We start from the raw sequence: 22423 nt of genomic DNA on the forward strand, positions 1-22423 counted from the left end.
GTTCAGTTGTTTTTTTAATTATATGTTCTACTCCACTGATCAAGCAAAATTTACACTGCTCAAGAATTTCAATAACACACTGAAATCATGTGGTCAATATTCAAGCGAAATTTATGAAAAGTTGTTCTATGCTGTGTTCCACTACTATTCATTTTTTTCTATTTGAGGTTAGAGTTTGAGCACTCACAAATATGTTTAACCCCACCACATTCTTTATATGCCTGTTCCAAGTCACAAGCCTTTAGTGCAGTGGTTGTCGTTGGTTAATGTCCGTCTTATGAAATAATTTCACATTTACCAGAATGGGGCCTTTAATAGCCAATACTATAGTATGGGTTTTCTCATTTTTGAGGGCTTTCCAGTGGCTAAGTATATTTGCTTACACGTACATCTACTTCATTTAAACTCTAGTGGGTAGTTGTGTCAATGGCAATGATAACACATCTCATTCTTTGCAGCGTATGGAGGACAAAACATAATCTGTTTTGTTACTCAGCTCAAACAGGATAGAAATGAGGCAGGCGACAATTCAAATTATACCTATGTTGATGTCTTGTACAAAATGTCAAATATCTTTTTATCCTATTTTGAGACCATGTATATATACCGGTATATATTCAATCTACAATGTATATTTAGCAATTATGCACCTTGATCAACTTAACAATCACACCATTGTCCTTATAATAGATTTTTAGAGATTCTTTCAGTGGCAATCATATCACCTTATGATTTTCATGCTCAACCAATATCAATAAAAAAGTACAAAGTGGATATACTATAAGCAGGAATAATTGGTATGGGATTTGCTCATTGTTGAAGGCCATACAGTGACCTGCAGATGTTTTTTAAATTTCTGTGTCCTTTTGTCTCTTGTGGAGAGTTGTCTCATTGGCAATGGTACCATATTTTCTTATTTTTATAAGGAATGCAGATCATAATATGTGATATGTCTAGTCATCATATTTTTCATACAAGGAAGAGGGTTAGAAATTGATGATATGTAATTTATTTCTTGTATTTACATTTTTGATACAACATATACATGAAATACCATTTTACTCCATAAAGAAAAGAAAATCCATAGATTTCTATTTCAAAGACCTTCACTCTTGGTATTAAATTTTCTAAAGAAAACAAACAAACAAACACTTGTTTTTCTAAATCATTGATCATAAACAAATATCAATGCATTTTTTAAAAAATGAAGTAACTATCATTATATAACAGATGAATAGAGTCACAATAACTTATGCTATAAACTAACTATTCATTGAGTAATAAACAACTAAGAATGTCCAGTGTCATCTTAAAATTAAATTGTAGCTAATACGTCTCCTGGTTTAATATATTATCGGAAAGCTTTAAAGTGTTGCTTCAGTTTGAAACATTTCCAAAAAATTTACATCAGTACTACAAGCATATAGTTGTATTAGTTCTTGATCCTTTTCATTAATTCTGTCTTGAACGTTACAAAGATTTTTTTCTTCTCCAGAGATGTGTCTAATTCTATCTGACTAGTGACGAAAAAGTGTAACAATATGAAATTTAGGTTACACATAAATCATTGTAAATAGTAACTGGAAATGTAAACTCGGGTATTGAGTAAAGCTGAAATAGAAAAAATACGAAAATTACTAATCACATAAACTAAACAGAACATTATCCCACAAGCAATAAACAGAATGCAGGGACAGCAGTTTTAACATAAAAGTAAAAATCTAGGCAATAGACCAATAATGTGTTAATAGAGCATTAAAATATAACCCCAAACTGTGCATGTTATGCCCCATTCAAAGAAGAGTATGAGGAAAGTGATTGTTCTTCCAATGTCAGTCCACCCTACATAGGGTTAATAGTTTTTTCATTGAGCAAGTCCTCATTTTTAAGGCTAGAACTTTTTACATTATAAAAGGCATAAGTAAATATATTACTGCTGTGCATTTTATCAGGATTCATTGTCTTTCTTTTTATATTTTCCTCAAATCACAGGAATTTGAACTTTGTCATTTGTTTAAATTTTGTGAAATTATTCATGTTAGGTACCTGTACATGGTTTTTCAAGCACACACTGTCAGTTTTTAAATTAGAACTTTACTACTTTGCAGGATGTTTGTTCTTTAACGATACATATGCAGATCAATAGTTTGTATATAATAAGGATTTTGATGTTCCTTTAATTTTCCACAAAATTACAACTAATAATTTTCCTAATGCAGTAATGAAAAGTCCTGTATATTCATTTGTCCTAGCTATAGCTACCTAGTAAACAAAACAAAAAAATAACATACAGAGGCACATTTTTTAAGATGAAAGAATCAGAAATATAGAACACCAGAATCAAAATTGTAAATAAGAAAAACATTCTTCATAAATTGTTAATGTGCAAAACTTGAAATATTGCTTATTATGTGAAATTTTAAAGTGCCATAACTCTTGAACGAAATTAGTGGAAATTAATGCAAAGCCTAATTCTTTATAATTTGGTAAAACTAAAAGTTAACAAGATTTACTGACTATGATTGTTTTTCATTTTCTGTCAGTTGACGGACATATTAAAAAGAGAAGGGTGTCAGATAAAACACTCATGCACTGTACTGTAGTGATAAAACAGGCTATGTCATTCGACCTGAAAAGTTCTCAATTAGACCCTGAAAAAGGCAAAATGTTTTTAAAGTTTTCTTCTTTTGATGTTTCTACTAAACAACAAATAAGTATAACATCAAACTTTTGTTACAACCACTTACCCTTGAACAGTCACCGAGTCCAGATTATGGAAATGAATGCTCTAGCCCATCTGACTCCTTAGGTACATTTTTTGCAAGAACGCTCAATTATCAGGTTTTCAGATGAATTGAAGAGGGATCCAAATCTTCATTCATTCATATCTGTTTCCTAAAATAAAAAATGTTATAGATAATTGCAAATAACTGTAAAAAATATTATCCTAAACCAGATTTAAGCATATCTACTAGTATTACCATGATTACAAGAGCCTTTATGACATACAATCATGTAAATTTTGAAATGATTGCATGCGTTTATTATTGCGACCATTGAAAACAGAACAAAAGTGCAAGATTAATTATTACTCTTTCATGAAAATATGCATACAGACTGTTTAAACTGTTTCCAAGCAACAGAAGCAGGATACCAGAAGATTAAATATTCCTATACTATAGCTTTATCTCTTTAGATTATCTGTACATCTGTATTTGTATAGTAAAATGTTCAATAATATTTAATTATGGGCTGAATTTAAACCAAATCTATTGATGTGAGCTGATGATTTTTTTGTATCACAAACATGCCTTTACCATAACTTGTAATTATATTTGAACTATAGCTTTCAGTAACTGCAAGTACTTTGTGCCTTTTTGTTTGTGCTACATGTTGATCTGACGATTTAGTTGAGCCTTTTTCACCAACTTTGACCATTGTTTACAGTTTGTTCCTATGTTGTAATGATACACTACTGTCCAAGGTTAGGGGAAACAAGGGGGGGGGGGGGTTATAGCTTAATATGGTATGGGTTTTGCTTATTGAAGACAGCAAAGCAACCTATATATAGATGCATACATCTACATCATTTGGTGTATAGTAGTCTCAATTGCAGTCATGCCACATCTTCTTATCTTTATATTAATAGATTTTCTTATGTGCTAAACTATTTGTTATATGAATCTAATGCTCCATATTTGCATATAGGTCACTGTACAGCCTGATTCATGTACATGTACAATAACAATAAATGAAAAAAAATATGATATACAAAAACAAATGATAACCAGTTTTAATAAGGAGCAAAAAGTAAAATGCATCAATTTACCTGTTCAAATAATAAAGCTTTCCTAATTCCAACCATTTTAAAGCTTTTAATACTTCATCATAGTGGGACTGGCACTCTGTATCTTGTATTTGACAGGTCAACTAAAAATAAGAGAAAGTAATTATCTAACATGTTAATACATAAACAGATCCTTTTTTTTACAGACGGACATGTATAAGGATTGCAGGCTTTATTTTGAACATTTCTTATTGATCCGTTTCAAATACTAACTTGTCCATTAAGAATTGACAGAATCTGATTTCATGGCTGTCATAGTTTAATTTTAGACACTGACAACTGGACAAAGAGTTCTAGAAATCTTTTTTCCCTGGTGGTCCTTTAACAAAATCTGCTAGTCCTCACTTTATTTCTATTGCAAAATACCAAACTTGCATCAGTCCTTTGAAAATTATTGGTAGTCAAAACCTGCGGACAACCACTTTTTGAGAACTCTGGTGTTCTAATACTATTTGTAAGAATTAAACCCTACACCATGTACACCAACCTTTGTTAAAATATATATTTAATTTAAAATCACAGCAACCATAAATAATTTCCTAAGGGAGCAACCATTTAACTTCCAGGGGAGGGGGTTATGGTTTTCGCTACCGTTAGCTTCAAATGAGCCTTAATTATTCATCTCATATCTGATTTTGTTGCTACTTGGCATCAAATGGAGTAAAATGTTTATCTTTAACGTTATTTACACAAATATTTTATCGTCATTCGCCATTTGGGGTACCCCATTCTAATACCCTCTGTCCTGTAACTCTGGAATGACACAGCCAAATTTTTTCAAAATAAAATCTTGATATTGTTGTGATCAAATTACATCAAATTTAATATATCTTACAAAGTGTTGACAGACAGATGGACATCATGGACATTGGTACAGTTAATATGTCCCGTCTTCGACAAGCATATAAAAAATCAAGTGTTTGAAAATTTGGTAACAGTAACCATGTCCATGATGTCTAGATAGATCACTTTGGAACAAAAATCACTCTACAATAAAAGAGTGCATATGAATGCCACCGCTCAAGCTTTGCAATTTTCCAAGTTAAAAAGGGGCATAACTCTAGAACGGTAAATGAATCACAACCGAAAGTCTGTCTGAGTGTTGTGGTTCTTAGCAATCGTGTATGAGTTTCATAAAATTTGCATGAGACATACTAAAGTAATTGTGGAAACTAAAATTTGGCTGGACAGACAGCACTAAATGCCCTCGTTGCCTACTAGCAGACGTAAACACCCACAGATTGTAGCGATTCATGTGTCCAATGTAATTTGTATGTTTTAGAACAACTTTAACCTTTACTAAGATTATGAAAATCTCCCAAGCACCTATAACATTTATTAAAAAAGTACTACATTTTTTAAACCATTTAACAAAAAATTTACACACACATTTTCTGTTGCATTGTAAAGTCCAAAATTGTCTAACTTTTGTTTTATTATATGGCAACACAAAATCCATGGATAGTTCCCATGGTTCCAGGCCATTATTAAAAATAATACAACATGTATGAGGTTTGATTACCAATCATGCCAATGAGCATGATGAGACAACTATCTAACTGAGACAAAATAAAGTACATCGATGTTAGCAACTATATGTCACTGTATATCATGTACTTGTATAAATTTATTCTGTAATTTGTTGGTCTCTAGGGCCTATAATATTTGAGGTGTTCCAAGAACTATATTAAACTAAGAAAAAAATACAAGCAATATTTACAGAGGCAGATTTAGGGGGGGGGCTTTTTGTGGGAAAAATTTGGTTGATTATATAGGGAATCACTGAAGCATGACTGGAGTGGACCCCCTCTTAGGCAGTTAGTGGGCCCCCACTTATGAAAAATTCTGGATTCACCACTGATTTAGTGTTAATTTACAACTATGCTCAACATGCTCAAATAAAGTCAGCCTACATTTTTTTGTATTTAAGCCAAGACTCTGCTTCATTATTCCACCAAAATGAAATTTTCATTGTTCAGTATATATACCCAGCTAAAAATTGATTGTACCTAGATAGAATATAGATTAGACTGTTGGTTTGTACCGTTTGAATGGTTTTACACTAGTCAATTTTGGGCGCCCTTTATAGCTTGCTGTTCGGTGTGAGCCAAGGTTCTGTGTTGAAGACCGTATATATCTAATATATAATATGTTTTTTCTTAGAATCTTTACTGTAAATTCTTAAATTTTTGTGCATTTATTATAGAAAGGACAAAAATATGAGGTTAATTTAATATTGCAAATTCTGTGACAGGAAAATCTGTATACAGATACATTTATCTGATACCAGAATGTGAGTTTTTATTATTGTGATACTTATCCAGTCGCTTTATTCACATTCATGAAATCCTCGCATTTCTTTCTGAATTTTATAGTTACAGTACTAAACAATTTACTGCCTTGACAATGTTTGCTATAACTGAGGTACATACATGTACTACATGTATATAGATATCATCTGCATGCATGCAGTGTTATTTTAATTTAAATACTGATGATAACCAGTCCAAATAATTATGACGTCTTGGAAGGCTATTTCAAATTTTTGCTTTGACGCCTCGATGTAAGGCGTCAAAGAAAAAAAATATAATAGCCTTTCAAGACGTCATAATTATTTGAACTAATGATAACCATATCTAATAAACTGCTTCGCTGAGCGCAGCTGGATACACCTGCAGAGGTCCAACCCTGAACAGTTGGGGCAAAAATGGACACAATATTCAAGCTTAATACAGGTCTGAATTTGGATTGTAATTTAATATTTGACATATTATAGGTTTCTGAATAAATGTAGTCAAAGAACTTGAAATTGGTTATATGAATTGAATTTATATTCAATTAAAGATTTCTTGCTGTTGTACAATACACTGTGATGTTGCGCAATACTTAGTAAATCTGTTGTCTGACTATAAACAAATAAAGTTCAATTAATTCTCAATGTCATATTAGAAATTTATGAAAATGTAAAGGGAGCTTACATCAATATATATAAACAATTCACCAAAGTTTCATGAGAATTGCTGACAGCATTTTTGAGTTATTGTCTGAAAACTGGAAAATCCCTCCTTTTTTAATGAATAAAACCCCATAACTCAGAAATGTATGATGTAAAATTTATAAAATTCTAAACGGAGCTTACATCAATAGATATAAACAATTCACCAAAGTTTCATAAGAACTGCTGAAAGCATTTTTGATTTTTTGTCTGAAAACAGGAAAATCCCCTTTTTTTTATGAATAAAACCCTGTAACTCGGAAATATAAAATCTAAAATATATAAAAATCGAAAGGGAGCTCATGTCAATAAATATAAACAATTCACCACAATTTCTTGCAAGTTGGTGAAAGCATTCTTGAGTTATTGTCCGAAAACTGGAAAATCCCCCCTTTTTTAATACATAAAACCCCCATAACTCGGAAACATAAAATCTAAAATTAATAAAAAACGAAAGGGAGCTCACGTCAATAGATATAAACAAATTTTTATGCAAATTGGTTAAAGAGCTTTTGAGTTAATGTCCGGCATGTTGATGACGGACGGACAACGGTATACCCGTAAACGGGCGTATAAAAAGAACATGTCAAGGTGGGCAGTCATGATTAACAAACTACCTAATATATCTATAAGTCCAATAATATTTTGTCATGAAAGGCTTCTTTAATTTTTTGCTGTGATGTCTTCCTAAGATGGACTGTCATCATGGTCATATAATGAAGGCTTCACAGTAAAAAAATCAACAAATCTGCCTTTCAAGAAATCATTATATTATATTATTTAGACTATGCATTTAAATTGGTCATTTCAATCAACAAGTATATAAATTTGCTATTGGTCATATCAGAAGTCCATTACTAGACGAAGTGTGCAAGCTGTGCTATATAGTAAGGTGATCATGATGTCCCCATAATCAGTGGAAAGCGTCATATGTGGTCCTCCTAAATCTCGTTTTACAACTATGGAATCATGGGTAGAAATATTATCATCAAACAGATAGCTGTTAATTAGTCTCCTTGAGTGTTTGATTAATTATCAGTTTGTTGAAAATGAAGTGAGCCGACTTGGTGTGGTGGATTCTTATCGTCAGTTATCTAACATGTCTAACTTCATTTTCAACATTTAAAAATTGATATAAAATTTTATAAAAGAATTCATTATTACTAACTTCATCGCGCAATGGCAAAACTATAAAATCATATAGATTAAATCTGTAGTGTAGGACTAATCATGTATGGTCTGTTTAAAAGACAATATATATGATAGCTGTTTTTGTCAAAATTGCCCATTTTTATTTAAATAAAACATTGTGTTGAAGAATTATGTCTCGGTTATTTACGGCACCAGGGAAGCAGTAATGAAATAGCAAAAGACGGGATTTTCTTCGCTTCTACCTAAATACATTTGTCTAAAATAAGCGACCATTTGTTGCTTCAGATGACTTTGAAACAATTTTGAATTTCAAAAGTCTCTTGCTTTTTTTTTTAGCTATTTTTAAGCAAGAGACATACATATCCTTCATTATGTTTGCCATTATAAGATTTATATACGTAGGCGAGTCAGTTTTGCAAAGTGTCATGGTCCTTTTTTGTAGTTTTATATTCACAAGACTGAAGACACCTCTGTACATCATGCAGATTTAAGTTTTGATTGATCGTTTGTTTCTATCTTATTGTTCAGTGGCAAATATATCACACATTTTCCATTAAAGAGTTGTCCCAAAAGTTGTTTAACATGCAGAAAGCGTAACATTAATCCTGAATAAGCGATGTACTGGGTTTATAGTCCCTCCTCCGACATGACATGGCTGCTACTAATTAATACAACCCCACACTAAAATGTAAGAAAGGGTTTTACTGTTGAAACCTGATAATTCCAGGGATTACTTTGTTTTTTTACCCAACTCAACCCTTGAGATTGATTTAGTATTTGAACAAATTATATCAAATTTTCATACAGCTAGGTTTTTGAAAGTAATTTAAGTCTTCGTCGTATCCCAGTACATGCAGTATGAAGTATACTTGCATAACGAATATATATTTATTACTCATTTGGTTACAAAGATCGTGATCACAACTTTTCCTACAATTTTAACCTGTAAAATTAATGTCGAACGCACGTATCATGAACTGCATTTTTTAAATGTATTTTAACGGATAAATATGATAAATGTAATAATATCTGACTAAAATAATAACATTTGTTCGTCCACACCATCACCGAGGCAGTATTACCGTCAAGATCTCAGTAATACAGGATTTAAGATAGCAGTCGAAATTGGAGAAAGGGTATACATTAATATCTATCATCCCTACTTTTTTCAAAATTTAAGGTAATTGTGCTGAAAACGTTTATATCGGAAGAAGTCCCGTGCAACTTAAAAAAAACTTATTTCTTGAAATTTGTAAACATGGTAAATAATAACATATATTCTTACGATCATCGGTACAGCGCATATAGGTACTAACCAAGCAGGCGTGATCGATTTTTACCTGACAAGGTAAGAAAATCTTTCTTTTGTTTACATATTATCAATGTGTTCTTCAATCTAAACATAATTGTTGTTTTAAGAAATGATTTGGTCATAGGTTGATGATTAGAGAAGTCTCAGTATTTTCACAAAACAAGAACGCTAACTAAAAACATGTGCAAATACTTGTCAAAGAAATTGGCAATTTTAATCACAGTTCGAAGTACGCCGGACAATGGAGCGCCTTACGATATAGCGGGTTGCACACTTCGTCTAGAAAAGGACTTCTGGTCATATTGATGACTTTGAGTACATGTGAAAAATATTATTTTTATGATAATTAATCCAAGGTGCAGTCATTTATCAGAGGGGGGAGTGGGGGTTAACATCATGGTCTGTGAGCTCCAAATTACGGGCTCATGGTTCATTCGAACAAGGTTGTGTGCCCAAGGCTCCAATGTTCGGTCTCCATGCTTTTGGGGTAGGGATCCCGGCTCAAGCAATGTGGGCACCGGGCTCTGGAAGCAACTGTGGGGCCAGTGTTAAAATTTACCCGACAGGATGCATACAAAACGTAAATTAGAAACGAGTTACAGGGCGAGTGTTGAGAATGGGATCTTGGCAAGATGTACAGAACTTATTTCATCCGATATTCTGTTCATTTACTGACTAGATTCTATAAATTATTCCAATTTCATATATTTTTTGCAGTCTACTTTCGTTTTGACCACGTGTATATCATACTTGCTAACACTGAACTCGTTTTTTTTCTTATATAGTGCCGTTTTTCGTCATCTGAAAGGAATGATTAACAAAAGAAACAATGTATGTTTCATATATTTTACAAATTTGGTGTCTTAAACTTACTTTTCTTGTTAGATTTTCACGTAGAAGTGAAAATATTTTCCGCAGCAAGGTGCTTTCCATTCTGCAATCCACAAGCATCTTTCCGACGGCGATCGTCTTCTGATTGGTTGATCCTCAAAGGGAGGCGGGGTCCCGCAAGCTGACAATCTCCGCAAGAAAAACAGCTATTGCAACCGTTTACAATATAATTAATGCACAAACATACAATATTCGCGTTTCAGTAAATAAAATTCACCATATTGATACCCGTTTTTAATTCACATGCATGTATGTAATTTGTTATCATACATTTTTATCGATAGACGCAGCTTTCGAGCTCATCGCCATTAATGAATATATGAATATTTAATGAGGTCTTTGCGGAGTTACCTCCCCTGACCAAATCTAATCGAAATTGCCTTAACATCACTGCGCATATAGTTTTTTAAGAAAAATCTATGGAGTAGAATTAGAGATTTTATGATTTTAAGACAAACGTTAGTAGGTTTTTTGCCGATTTTGTGTGCTTTCTTTACAAATGTTCGCCCATTTTGAAAGAATTCAATCAGTAATATTTCAAATGATACATTAGATAAATGCATTATTTTTTCGATTTCCATTTGTACTTCATCGAGCCAAAGTTGTATGCAAAATTTTACTGAAATCTGTGACATAGCCCATTTACTGCTACTTGACCTTAAGCAAAGAGTTTAAAGTGGTGAAGTTAAAATCATCCCTTCTTAAATTTTACGGACGCCATCACGAGTTGGTTGACTGTTACGGAATATCCTTTTCACAGATGATATCGAATAGGTTTCTAACGTCATAACTACAATTCCGTTCCCTTTTCTAAAATACCGTATTAATTTATTACCGGGATTGTACTAATATGAGCAACATGACGTGAGTCACATGTGGAGCAGGATCTGTTTATCCTTCTACGGTACTTTGGATCACCCCAGTTTTTAGTTGGATTCGTGTTGCTCAGCCATTAGTTTTCTATGTTGTGTTTTGTGTTCTAATGTTTGTCCGTTGGTCTTTTTTCATTTTTAGCAATGGCGTTGTCAGTTTATTTTCGACTTCTGAATTTGAATGCCTCTTTGGTTTCTTTCGCCTTTCTTTTGATGACTAATCAAATAAGTTTGAAGATAAACATTTAAAAATCATCGTCAGATATTTACATTGTGATCATCTGATAAGTAAGAGTGGTCTTCCTATTCTATTTTTCAAAATTGATATTTCAATATTAGTATATATATTGCTCAACTATAATAAATGGTACTCTATTTTGACCAGTATTTTGCACTACCGTTTATTTCCCTATTCTATATATTTAACTGAAACGTGCATTCACAAGCTCTATTTTAGATATTTGCTACAAGTCTGACTTACATTTCACACAATTGGTTAGCGTTTGACATAGTTTTTGACCGAAAAACTGAAACTCGAAATCAGTATAAGGAATAATCGGGTTAAACTGCATTTAGAGCCAAGTTATTTTTAGCAACAAAGAAAGCACCAAAACCACGCTCCTTGTTAATTTCAACCTCCTCCTTTTGTCATATTGGTTACTGCAGGAGAGGCAATGTCACAAGGGGTCGTTTTGCTGGATTTTAAACTCAACACATTTTATTTGAAAATGCTCAATTTCAAGATGCTAAAGCTACATTTGACATATATTCGAGTCATTACAAATCAGTGTAGTTTGAATAGTTGTAATAATGTGAATTGGATGAGTAAAATAATCATCATATTCTTTAATCATTTGACTTCTGTCTACTGAATTTTGTTTTCTTTTTCTTCTCGCTGCGCTGATGAGTACCAGATACAGCTCTCTTTCTATTTTCTCGTCGTAACGCTCTGCTGCTACAAGGGACATCTACATCATCATACGATGTTGATTGATTCAAATTCGGATCCAGTTTAAATGGGGACAAGCAATAAATGTTGTCGTTGCTTTTCATTACTGTCCACGCTTCATGATGATTGGTAAAATCAAAGACTCTCTCAGATGAAATGATGATCTCAGTATTATGTTGTCTTGCAAACTCATCTATAAGTTTTGCACATTGATGTTCTTTTTCTGTACACGGAATGAAATGGGAAAAGATGCAAATAATATATTCATAATGATTGAATTTGCTGAAAAATGATTTCTTTAATGTGTTAAGGAAGATTGTATCGTCGGTTTTAATACGTGAACTATTGAAATCAGATTTTAAAATTTTCTTTCTTATATCTCCAGACGGATCTAATAATCCTGCCTCCCCATGCCTTACCGGTTTGGGTGTATTCATCAATACAACCAACCTTTCAAATGACAAACTATAGTTGTGATAAATATCCAAATCAATTTTGGTTGTCAAAGCCATCTTTAATTTCCGGTTTGCCTCTTCTATAATTCCTAGGTCTTCTTGATCAATTTCGTCAAATGAAACAATGGCCGCAGCAACAAACTGCTTCATTTCATAGTCAACTTTACCTTTGAATAGGGGCATCGATTTCTCTCCGAAATCTTTCAAAGACTTGATAAACTTTACAGCTGATTTGACTGCAAAGCGTTCCGATATTAATGGAGAAGAAGCTGCCATTTTCCTCACTAATAAACACCTTGCCTTTTGACCTACAAAAACGAGAAGTGTTATCACTATACTATACTATATGTATCTTATAAAGTTCGTTTTTTGTCAGCTTTAACAACTAAACAGAGTGGTAACAGCTTTTTTTGTACATTTAAGTGAAAACATAAGTAAAGAAGAATTCGTAAAAAGAATCAAATCAAAACTACTTCAGACAATTTCATTCCTCCATCTTCATGCTGGAGGTTTTTGATAAAAATTCGTATTTGAAAAATTCTGAAATTGAACTTGTGTATGTGTGATTGTTAACAGTGTGAAATATGAAATGCACTATAAATCAATTGACAAACTAAAGGTCAAAAAGAAAAATGTTGCATACACCGATCTCTTTGTAAGATGTTGCTTGTATATTGTTAAAACCACACTGTGAAGCGTACTCTATTGGAGGTTGAATGACATCGTAAATTTTGTCATAATATGTGTATACAATATACATTGATTGAGGTACATCACGTTTGCTTAGGTATTGAAGAAATGATGTTTTTCCCAGCAACCTAAATACTTACGATACAAATCAATTAGAATTCAGTTAGGAATGTATCAATGATATGTATAAGACTAGAAAGAATAATTAATCTTAACGGAAACTGTTGATAATACTTAACCGTGACCCGGGCTGTATAATCCATCGAACATCAAATAATAGCCGTGTTCATTAGAATACTACAGGATCGTTCAGCATTGTTGTCTTATTGTTTGCATTATGAATTTCCTATACAGTATATGTTTTAGAAGTAAGATATTGGTTGAGTTTTTTAATCAAAGACTGATAAAATTAAAAATACTTTTGTATAGAACAATTGTTCATAGAACACAAATGATCTTTCCATATGAAAACATACTAATCTCTTGATAAAACAGATAACAAAAGTTAAAAGTAAAATGCTTATGAAAAAACAGGTATCCGAAACGCTGATTCCAGAAAATAATGTGGTTTCTATGTACTTTCACTTGAAATGTGGGAATCATTTCCTACTTTGAGTTTAGAATACATCATTTCTGGTATCATATGAAAGCAATATTATACTGATTTATAAACTATGTGATTTGTAGGGCCTTTTCTGTAAAATAATAGAGACAATCAATCACTTCCGATTAGCAAAAGGTCATATCATGTGCCATAAGATAGCTTCATTCCTCTGATTCCAGAAAATATGATTTCTATATGTTTTCTTTCAAATAAGGGAGCTAATAAGCTATTTCTGGTTTACAAAAGGTTCATGTATGTTAATACCGAAACAATATGGTGTCTTAGTTCTTTCTTCTTTTACTTATGTGCCAAAATATATACTTTAGTTTTACAACGGTGCACCTAATTTTAACGTTTATCATGGTCACATGTCATTTCCCCCTTTGCAAAACACTCCATGGCTTTATCGTGTATCATTATTATTCTTTAGTTTTTCTATGTTGTGTCATGTGTACTATTGTTTGTCTGTTTGTCTTTTCCATTTTTAGCCATGGCGTTGTCAGTTTATTTTTTGATTTATGAGTTTGACTGTCCCTCTGGAATCTTTCGTCCATCTTTTAAGTAATAATCAGTTAAACAAAGAATTAACCATTCCAGGGGCATTACCTCCTATAAGATGCACTTAAATATATCTTTGAACAACATATACAACATATACGCGTTTCCTCCCCCCCCCCCCCCCCCCCCCCCCCCCCCAATCAACCCATCAGTGCTTTTCTAACGAGATTTCATAGTTTGGGAGACAATGCAAAGTTAAGGGCATGTCCTTTGCGGTTGACCCAGACCAAAATGTTCAAGCTATGACTCGAGAATGTGATATCTGAAAACCAGGGTTCTTTAAGACTTTTGGTTAATGAGTTACACTTACATACCGACTAACTAAATAGTGACGAGAAAATTATTCTTGTTAGTCCCCAGATCGCTTGACCTTTTTTTTTTGTTACGGAGGAAATGAAAATACACAGTATGAAAAGAGATAACTCTTACCAATAAAATTGTTCGGTTTAGCAGGGTCACATTTGTTAGCAGATAAACTCTACGATATCATCTACTAATTATGGTAGCAATACACAGTTAGGAAAAAAGCTTAAAATTGAATCCCATAATTTTTAAACACCCTCTTTCCCTTCCTTTCTAACAAATTAGGCTTAATGTTTGTGTTATGCATGTATATATTTATGGAAACAGCATCTTCCATAGATTTGATTACCAATAGTTATAATGGTGAAATATAATCTCTTTTTGGTGTAACCATGGCAACAATCTGCCTTTATTTGATAAAAAATATTGCAAATAGGGGGTGAAAATGTAACAAAAGTCTCAAAATTTGGTCCAAAGGAAAACTTCGATCAATTAGAGTGATACCTTTCCTGAAATCATAGACATTTATCTATTAAAAGGTCCAAAAAAAAATCATATGCATTTCTGCTTGTCCATAAAATTGAATTGAAAAGATCGAGCGTCAAATATTTGTTGAAAACACTACAATAAACGATCTGTTCCCTCTAAAACATGATTGATTGATTGATTTATTTATAAACACATGGGACCAGGTCTCCTGAAATACGCAAACACGAAGGGGGATCCTACATCTCAATTTTAAGGTCATAAATCAAGGACATCACATCAAATGACCATATGTCTCTACTGTTATGGTTAAAGAGTTATATCCTAACGCAGCTGACAACCCCCATTTAACATAAAAGAAGGCTTCAAATGAATGAAATTAAATTAAAAGAAATCAATTTAAACGAATAGAAAGAACAACTACTGAAATCGTTTTAATTTCATTAAAGACGGCATCATTTGTTGTTGTTGTTGTTGTTGTGGGGGGAGGAGGCGGGGGGGGGGGGGGGGGGGGGGGGGTCCGATCCAGGATCCCTCGTAATGATTTGTAAAATTTTCGTAAGTAATTAATGTTTCACGTTTTCACACACAAGGATCTTTGTAAATTGAATACATTCATTCTCTACTTTCGGCTTAATGTTCTGTAGAATGAAGTATAACGCACATTTAGTATATCTGGTTTTAAATACCTTTCAAAAAATATTAACTGATAAAACATTTAATATAGATCTGTGAACAAATTATGCAACTAAATCTTAAAGTGTGAAAGGGTTTGTCGACATTGACATTTGTCTTCATGGTTTTTTGAGAGACGGTGGAATTCTTATCTGGGTCATATAAATTAAGAAAATCAAATGTGCCAATTCTTAACATCGAGCCGTTCCCTATGCAGTATAAAATTGAGGACGAAAATAGGGAATATGTCAAAGAGACAACAACCTGACCAAAGAGCAGATAACAACCGAAGGCTACCAATGGGTTTTCAACGCAGCGAGAAAATTCCGCACCCGGAGAAATAGTTTCCTGACCCAATCATAGTTGGGTATATCCATACTTCGAATTCAGTATTCTTAGACTTGAGTACAATCCATGAATTAGTGTTGCAATTCACGCCACGCAATTTTGTTAATGACGACACTGCTCTATCCTTTACCTACTCTTGCAATCATGTATTGTAAGAACATTTCAGAAATTTCAAAAACATAATTGACCAGGATACGCGTCACTGTAACATCAGTAATGTTACTAGTATAAGCGTTCCTGGTGTCTGAATTCCTGATTTTATCTTTTTAAATTTTAACTTTTACAATGGTATTTCCACATAATAGATCTAGGTGACCTGAATAGTATCTTTGTAACAATGTGTAGCTTAACCTAAACGAAAGTAGATATTCTAAAAATATATTTTTTTTAATGATGTAACACCTTATTTAAATCCGATCCGATTGGTTATATACGTCTATATGGATATTGAACTGCTTGATTTTATAGGTTGACGTTATCTATTTATTAATAAAAATAAACATAAGTTGTGTTTTTACACTGTGTTCTTGAATAAAAAAAAAAGGAAAAAGATAAAATACTGATCTTTTCTAGATTGCTATAAATCAACTCATTTTCTTTCCGAACACTCCTTATTTTTATCTCCATTTTCCTCCGTTTTCCGTGTTACATGTATGTTTAATATTGAACGACTTTCGTTCGTCTTTGCTATTTTTTAAAATTATGGTATTTGGTTGCGCTTCTCTGTATCTTCTCGAGTTTGTGTATAGACTGTCTATTTGTGACGACAGTAGGTTAAATTCAATTTGCAATTTTATTTCGGGTTGGTGTTTTAATATTACATGCTTGCATCTTAAATGCATGTTGCTAACCGATCGAGTGCTTACAAAGATTGAAAATCTAAACAATAAATCTTGACAAGACTTTGAGATAATGTACATTAAAAAATCATTTGAGATTTGTTTTTAATTACAGAATTAAACATGTTAAACGATACCAACTTACCTGGAATAGTGTAATCTGGTAAATGCGATATATTATACTCTGCGTGTAATGATGTTAACTTTTTTAACAAAACAGTTTTATTCATATTCAGATATAAATGCAATAGGCGATAAAATCACTATTTCATTGATATTATTCTTGATATATTCCAACTTTTTTTTACCCCTAGGAATAGATATCCGTAGCCGTTTTGGCATAGCTTTTCGGTATTATTGTTTTAATGCTTTTAAGTTTTGTATTTGATTTTACCTGCCAAATATTTAATTCGAGGTACAATGGTGAGAAAAGTAAAAAAAACTGTGTCTGACGTACAAAAAAGTATGTTTCCTGTTTTTTTAGTTTCATTTACTATTGCGTTTCTTGTAGCAAATTAAAAAAATATGTCGTTACTCTATTCACATAGAAATTGTAAATGTTTTTGTTCTTCAAAAGTCAGTGACGTTGAAGGAAAACACCCGAACTGTAAATTATTCCTTTATTATATGATGTCTTTTAGCATGAATGTTATTACATTTTTATATCAAAAGATAATAGCTCATAAATAGTATATTAAAAGCAATGAAAAGTCGAATTGCTTTATTCGGTTGAAATTATTTAAAACATTTTACGACAAGAAACAATGAAAAATAATTCTCAAGAAGGTTCCCAGAATAAAACGAAGGACGTAAAATTATGACCGCACAGGAAAGCATTGGATAGTTGTAGAAATTTGAGCTTATAACAGACCAATCATGACAACTCAAACATTTTGTCAAAGAGCTGTTGTGGTTTTGTTTATGAACAAAGAGCATGGAAATGCATAGGTTCAGTTCAGCCGAATAGACGCTGCACTTTAGCAAGGGTTTTGTAAATGTACTTGGTAAAACCAAGAAAGCAATATTTGTATACTCTAGTAAACCTTTGGCTTTTGTAGTGAAATGAACTTGAGTTTAACGAAACCAAACCCCGTGTAATAGACAAATCTTTATAAATTCAATAAAATATCTTAAAACGAAAACAAAATCAATAATCAAACCACCTTAGATTGGCTTAAACTAACTTTTATGATTGTTTTATCGATACAACCCGTTTGATTAAAAGTGATTTTACTGCTTTTGCATTCAATTTTCTTTTTTGGAAGATAATACAAATTTTCGTTGGGTTTAAAAGATATAACTGATCTAGACGATGTTTCTCTGTGACTATGTTGGGCTACAAAACAATCGGATTATCAATAAGCATATGCATGTTTAAAAGAAGCAAATTTTAATAAGATTATTTGATTGATCATTTGAATATTTCATTCCTGTGAAATTGATTTTACACGTAATACGTCAGCTCATTATCCGCGATGAGCTTTTACAAAAGCTAGTTAAACCAGTTTCAAGCCAAAATAAATGCTCAATTCGTAATTAATTTACCCCCGAACTGCTCATAATTTATAGGTAAAATTTCAAACAAAAAAAACCCAAACGTCCAAACGAAAAAATGTCAGTGTATTTGAAATCTAAAATTGGGCGCTAAATTTCACTCACTTCTATTACGCAAATAACAAAGGTAACTGTAAAAGATTTTCTCTGTCTTGGTTGAAAAGCATCCTATACTCTTATACACATAAAAGTGCTTGCACTACCGTTAGGTCATACAATATGGCATTATCATCTCAATATTTACTAGACATGTACATACAAAATGTACCTACATAAGATGTTATTGATGAAGTCATTTTTACAATTTTGTTCTACTCAGAATCATAGATGGCTTTGTCTTAGACTGTTAATTGTCGTCATATTTGGCACAATTCTTTAAATAATTAGTTGATAATGCGTTTCGTCATTGAAAACGATTTGGCCTGCATGATGTATCCATATGGCTGGTGTATTATGTTATATGCATGGTAGTGTGCTCTAATTCAAACAACAAAATATTTATACCATTGCTGGTGGACTTAACTGTACTCTCTTTTGAACAATAAATCAAATCTAAAATGTGATATCAATCAAATAAGCGTAACGTACAAATAAGAAATATATTATGGTGTATTAAAAGTTGATTTGCCATCCATATGTAAATCAATGTGAAATTTCACCTCGTTATAAGTTTGAATAGAATAAAGGAGAGCTTTCAAAAGTCCCAAAATGTGTTAATTTGGAATGTGGGCAGCTGTACTTACCAAGACGCAACCTTTAACTACGTAAAATATGTGTAGGCAACTTAGTATTTCAGACGATGTACTTCACCGAAATAAATGCAGCGCATAAATATACCAGGGTTTGCTAGATCTAAGAATAAATAAGTAAAAAAAAAAGAAGTAAAAGGAAACGACTACTTCAATATGTTAAACAATTCAGGCAAAAATCTGAAGTTAATAACTACTTTCATAACATTCAAAGATACAGATGAAGATATTAATGTTAAAGACTATTCCAATATATTGATTATACATGTTCAAAACTCTATACATCCGTTCGAAGGCAACCATCATGTGGATAGTATGATATGCATTTATTATAATCTTATACAACTAAGAGAACGCGAAGAATGTAGGCAGCAATATCAGCAACTGTTTTAATTAAAAATTAATGATCTAAAATGAATGTTTGTGTGCTGAAAGGGCATTGTTGCAAATATATTATTCTTTTAAAAGTCAAAACCCAATGAATGTCCAGGCGTTAACACAACCTGTAATTTCACTTGTTTCTTCACCTAAAACAATACCTTGAGCTACAAAGTCTATAAGACCATAACGTTTCCATAACCTATTTATTTGAAACGGAATTTTTAATGTGGATGCAAAGAATGTATTTTAGAATTTTTTGAAAGTAAAAGTAATTTTTTGAAAAAGATATTTGTTAGAATACTATTTTGTCAATATCGTTTATGAGGAAGAACGATTTTTTATTATACACATATGTTCAAGTAAAAAAGGAGTCCCTGTGACATGTGATTTGTAATCATTTAAGATAAGTTCAATTGTTTTTAGATAACAACTGCTGTCGTGACATTAAATACTTATGAAAATTCCTAACTGGTTATTAATCAAAATTCAGGTCAACTCGGCACAATACTTATATATAATATACATATGAGTAAATCAATTCTTAAAGAAGAACATAAATATATTTTCCTATTTTTGTTCGTTGTCCTACAACATTTTTCAAATATATTATTTTTGTTATTGGAGGAGTCATCGTTAAATCATTTTTCTTGTTAGTTTTTAAAATTCATTCGTTCAGGAGATATATTTTTAGGAGTATAATAGAATTATCATTTGTTGTTTATTATTATATAGAAAAAGGTGTGTCATTGAACTTACACGGACGCCCTTGATCTTATCGATTTCATTGTCACGAAAGGTAGTATTCAACCAGTCGTGACGATACAGGGATACTTTCTCATGTTATCTACAGTACGAGTACATTCAACATAACTTTGATTGTTTTGCCATTTTAAGTCTTTTCTGTAGTGTTGTGGATTTTTTTTCTTTCGTCTTCTTTCGTTTTTTGCCATGTCGTAGTCATTTTTTCTCAACTTTTAGATTTAATTTTCCACTTGTACGACTGTATAGTTTTGAAATATTTTATTTGAAATAAAAAATTAAAAACTTTAGAACCTGACACACTTAACACTTGTACGATGGGTGGTAAACCAAAATATGAAAAAGGAAAAAGTAGGACAAATGAACGTTATAGAAGTTATTGTATGTACGTAATGAATTCAAGTGATGTCATTGTTGTTTTAATGTTGTAATATAACTCAAATGAAGAAGGGCGTAATAACGGAAAAAAGAGAAACTTGTGTTATAGTTATATCATATATCTTTGGCTTGGTATATATATATATATTTGGCTATCAAAGATTTAAGGATGAGCGTTCCATCCGAATGTGAATACAAATATTCTTCGAACGCACGACATAAAATTTACAAGGATACGCGTCACCGTTACATCAGTAATGTTTATAGAATGCGTGTCTACGGTGTCTGAATTCATTATTTTATCTTTTAAAGTTTTATCTATCACAATGGTTTTTCCAAATAAACGATCTAGTTGACCTGAAAAGTACCTTTGTAACCTAACCTATACGCAAGTAGATTTTCTTAAAATATTTTGATGAGATGATGTAAAGAACTACCTTATTTAATCTGTATCCGAAGGGCTATATATATTTATATGGATATTGAACTGTTTGATTTTAGAGATTGACGTTATTTATCTATAAATGAAAATAAACAAAAGTTGGAAAAATCGTGTTTTACACTGTCTGCTCTAATAAAACGAAAGTAAACCAAAACACCTATCTTTCAGTTCGGAAAACAGACATAATGGTAAAATAAACAGTGAAGCTGAAGATATCACTATTGATAAATTGTCTTCGTCTAATTTCGAAAAGACATATAAGATTCATGAATTGTTTTTATTTGTTATATCTTCTGTAGGTGTGTAGTTATAAAAAAAAGATGAAATACTAATCTTGGTTAATTAACATTTTATTCCAAAAAAAACTTTTTTATATATGCTCCCAGGTATCCGTTTTGATTTTCAAGTGTTACTTTTAACGACTTTCGTTCGTCTTCGCTATTTCTTAATCTTTAACATGCTGTTTTATGTAATTCTTCGACTTATGGTATGGTGGTGCCTTTCGGTATCTTAGTGAGTGTGAGGATATACTCGTCTTTTTGTAACGACAGTATCATAAATTTAACGCGTATTTTTATTTCGGGTTGGTGTCTTATAATGATATGGCTACATTTTTGATTCATAGTAGTCAATGGACTGCTTAAAAAATTGAAAAATTTGACAATTAAGCTAGACGATCATTTGAGATATTGTACATTCAACTTTCAATTGGGATTTCTTAATAAATTACAGAATCAAACGATACAAACTTACCTAGAACAGTGTAATCTGGTGAATGCGATATATTATACTCTGCGTGTAATGATGTAAAAATGTTTAACAAAACAGTTTTATTCATACGTAAATATAAATGCAATTTGCGATAAAAATAGAAACAGTCACCTGGGATTAAATCACTCTTCCATGAGTTTCTGGTATTATTTTTGATATATACCAACTTGTAGTTTTTTCCGAAGGCGTATATCCGTAGCCGTTTTGGCATAGACTTTCCGGATGTTTAGTTTCAAAATGTTCAATGTTCATAAGTTATGTTTTTCATTTGACCTACTAAATGTTCAATTCGAGGTACAATGGTGATTTTTATGTAGGAAAAACATGTACCTGACGTAAAAAATTATATTTCTTGTTTTATCTTAGTTTTGTTTAAATAATACGCATCTTGAAGCAGATTAAAAGAAGTTATG

The 22423-nt window shown here is 32.0% G+C and overlaps 1 protein-coding gene and 1 long non-coding RNA gene across 2 annotated transcripts; both read right to left on the reverse strand.

Annotated features, from left to right (window-relative positions):
• Positions 1–986: 986 nt before the first annotated feature.
• On the reverse strand, positions 987–10407 carry LOC127711672 (uncharacterized). The gene is made up of 4 exons (XR_007986840.1): positions 10180–10407; positions 3830–3930; positions 2748–2895; positions 987–1611 (listed from the first exon to the last, which is right to left on the reverse strand). It is a non-coding gene; the product is annotated as an uncharacterized LOC127711672 (long non-coding RNA).
• A 971-nt stretch (positions 10408–11378) lies between these two features.
• LOC127711663 (uncharacterized) lies at positions 11379–22078 on the reverse strand. The gene is made up of 2 exons (XM_052217778.1): positions 21993–22078; positions 11379–12781 (listed from the first exon to the last, which is right to left on the reverse strand). Exons 1-2 carry the CDS (start codon positions 22075–22077, stop codon positions 11916–11918), a joined length of 951 nt encoding a protein of 316 aa, XP_052073738.1. The 5' UTR covers position 22078; the 3' UTR covers positions 11379–11915.
• Positions 22079–22423: the final 345 nt, after the last annotated feature.

Source organism: Mytilus californianus, unplaced genomic scaffold (genome assembly GCF_021869535.1).
Source record: "Mytilus californianus isolate M0D057914Y unplaced genomic scaffold, xbMytCali1.0.p SCAF_8, whole genome shotgun sequence".
NCBI classification, from domain to species: Eukaryota; Metazoa; Mollusca; class Bivalvia; order Mytilida; family Mytilidae; genus Mytilus; species Mytilus californianus.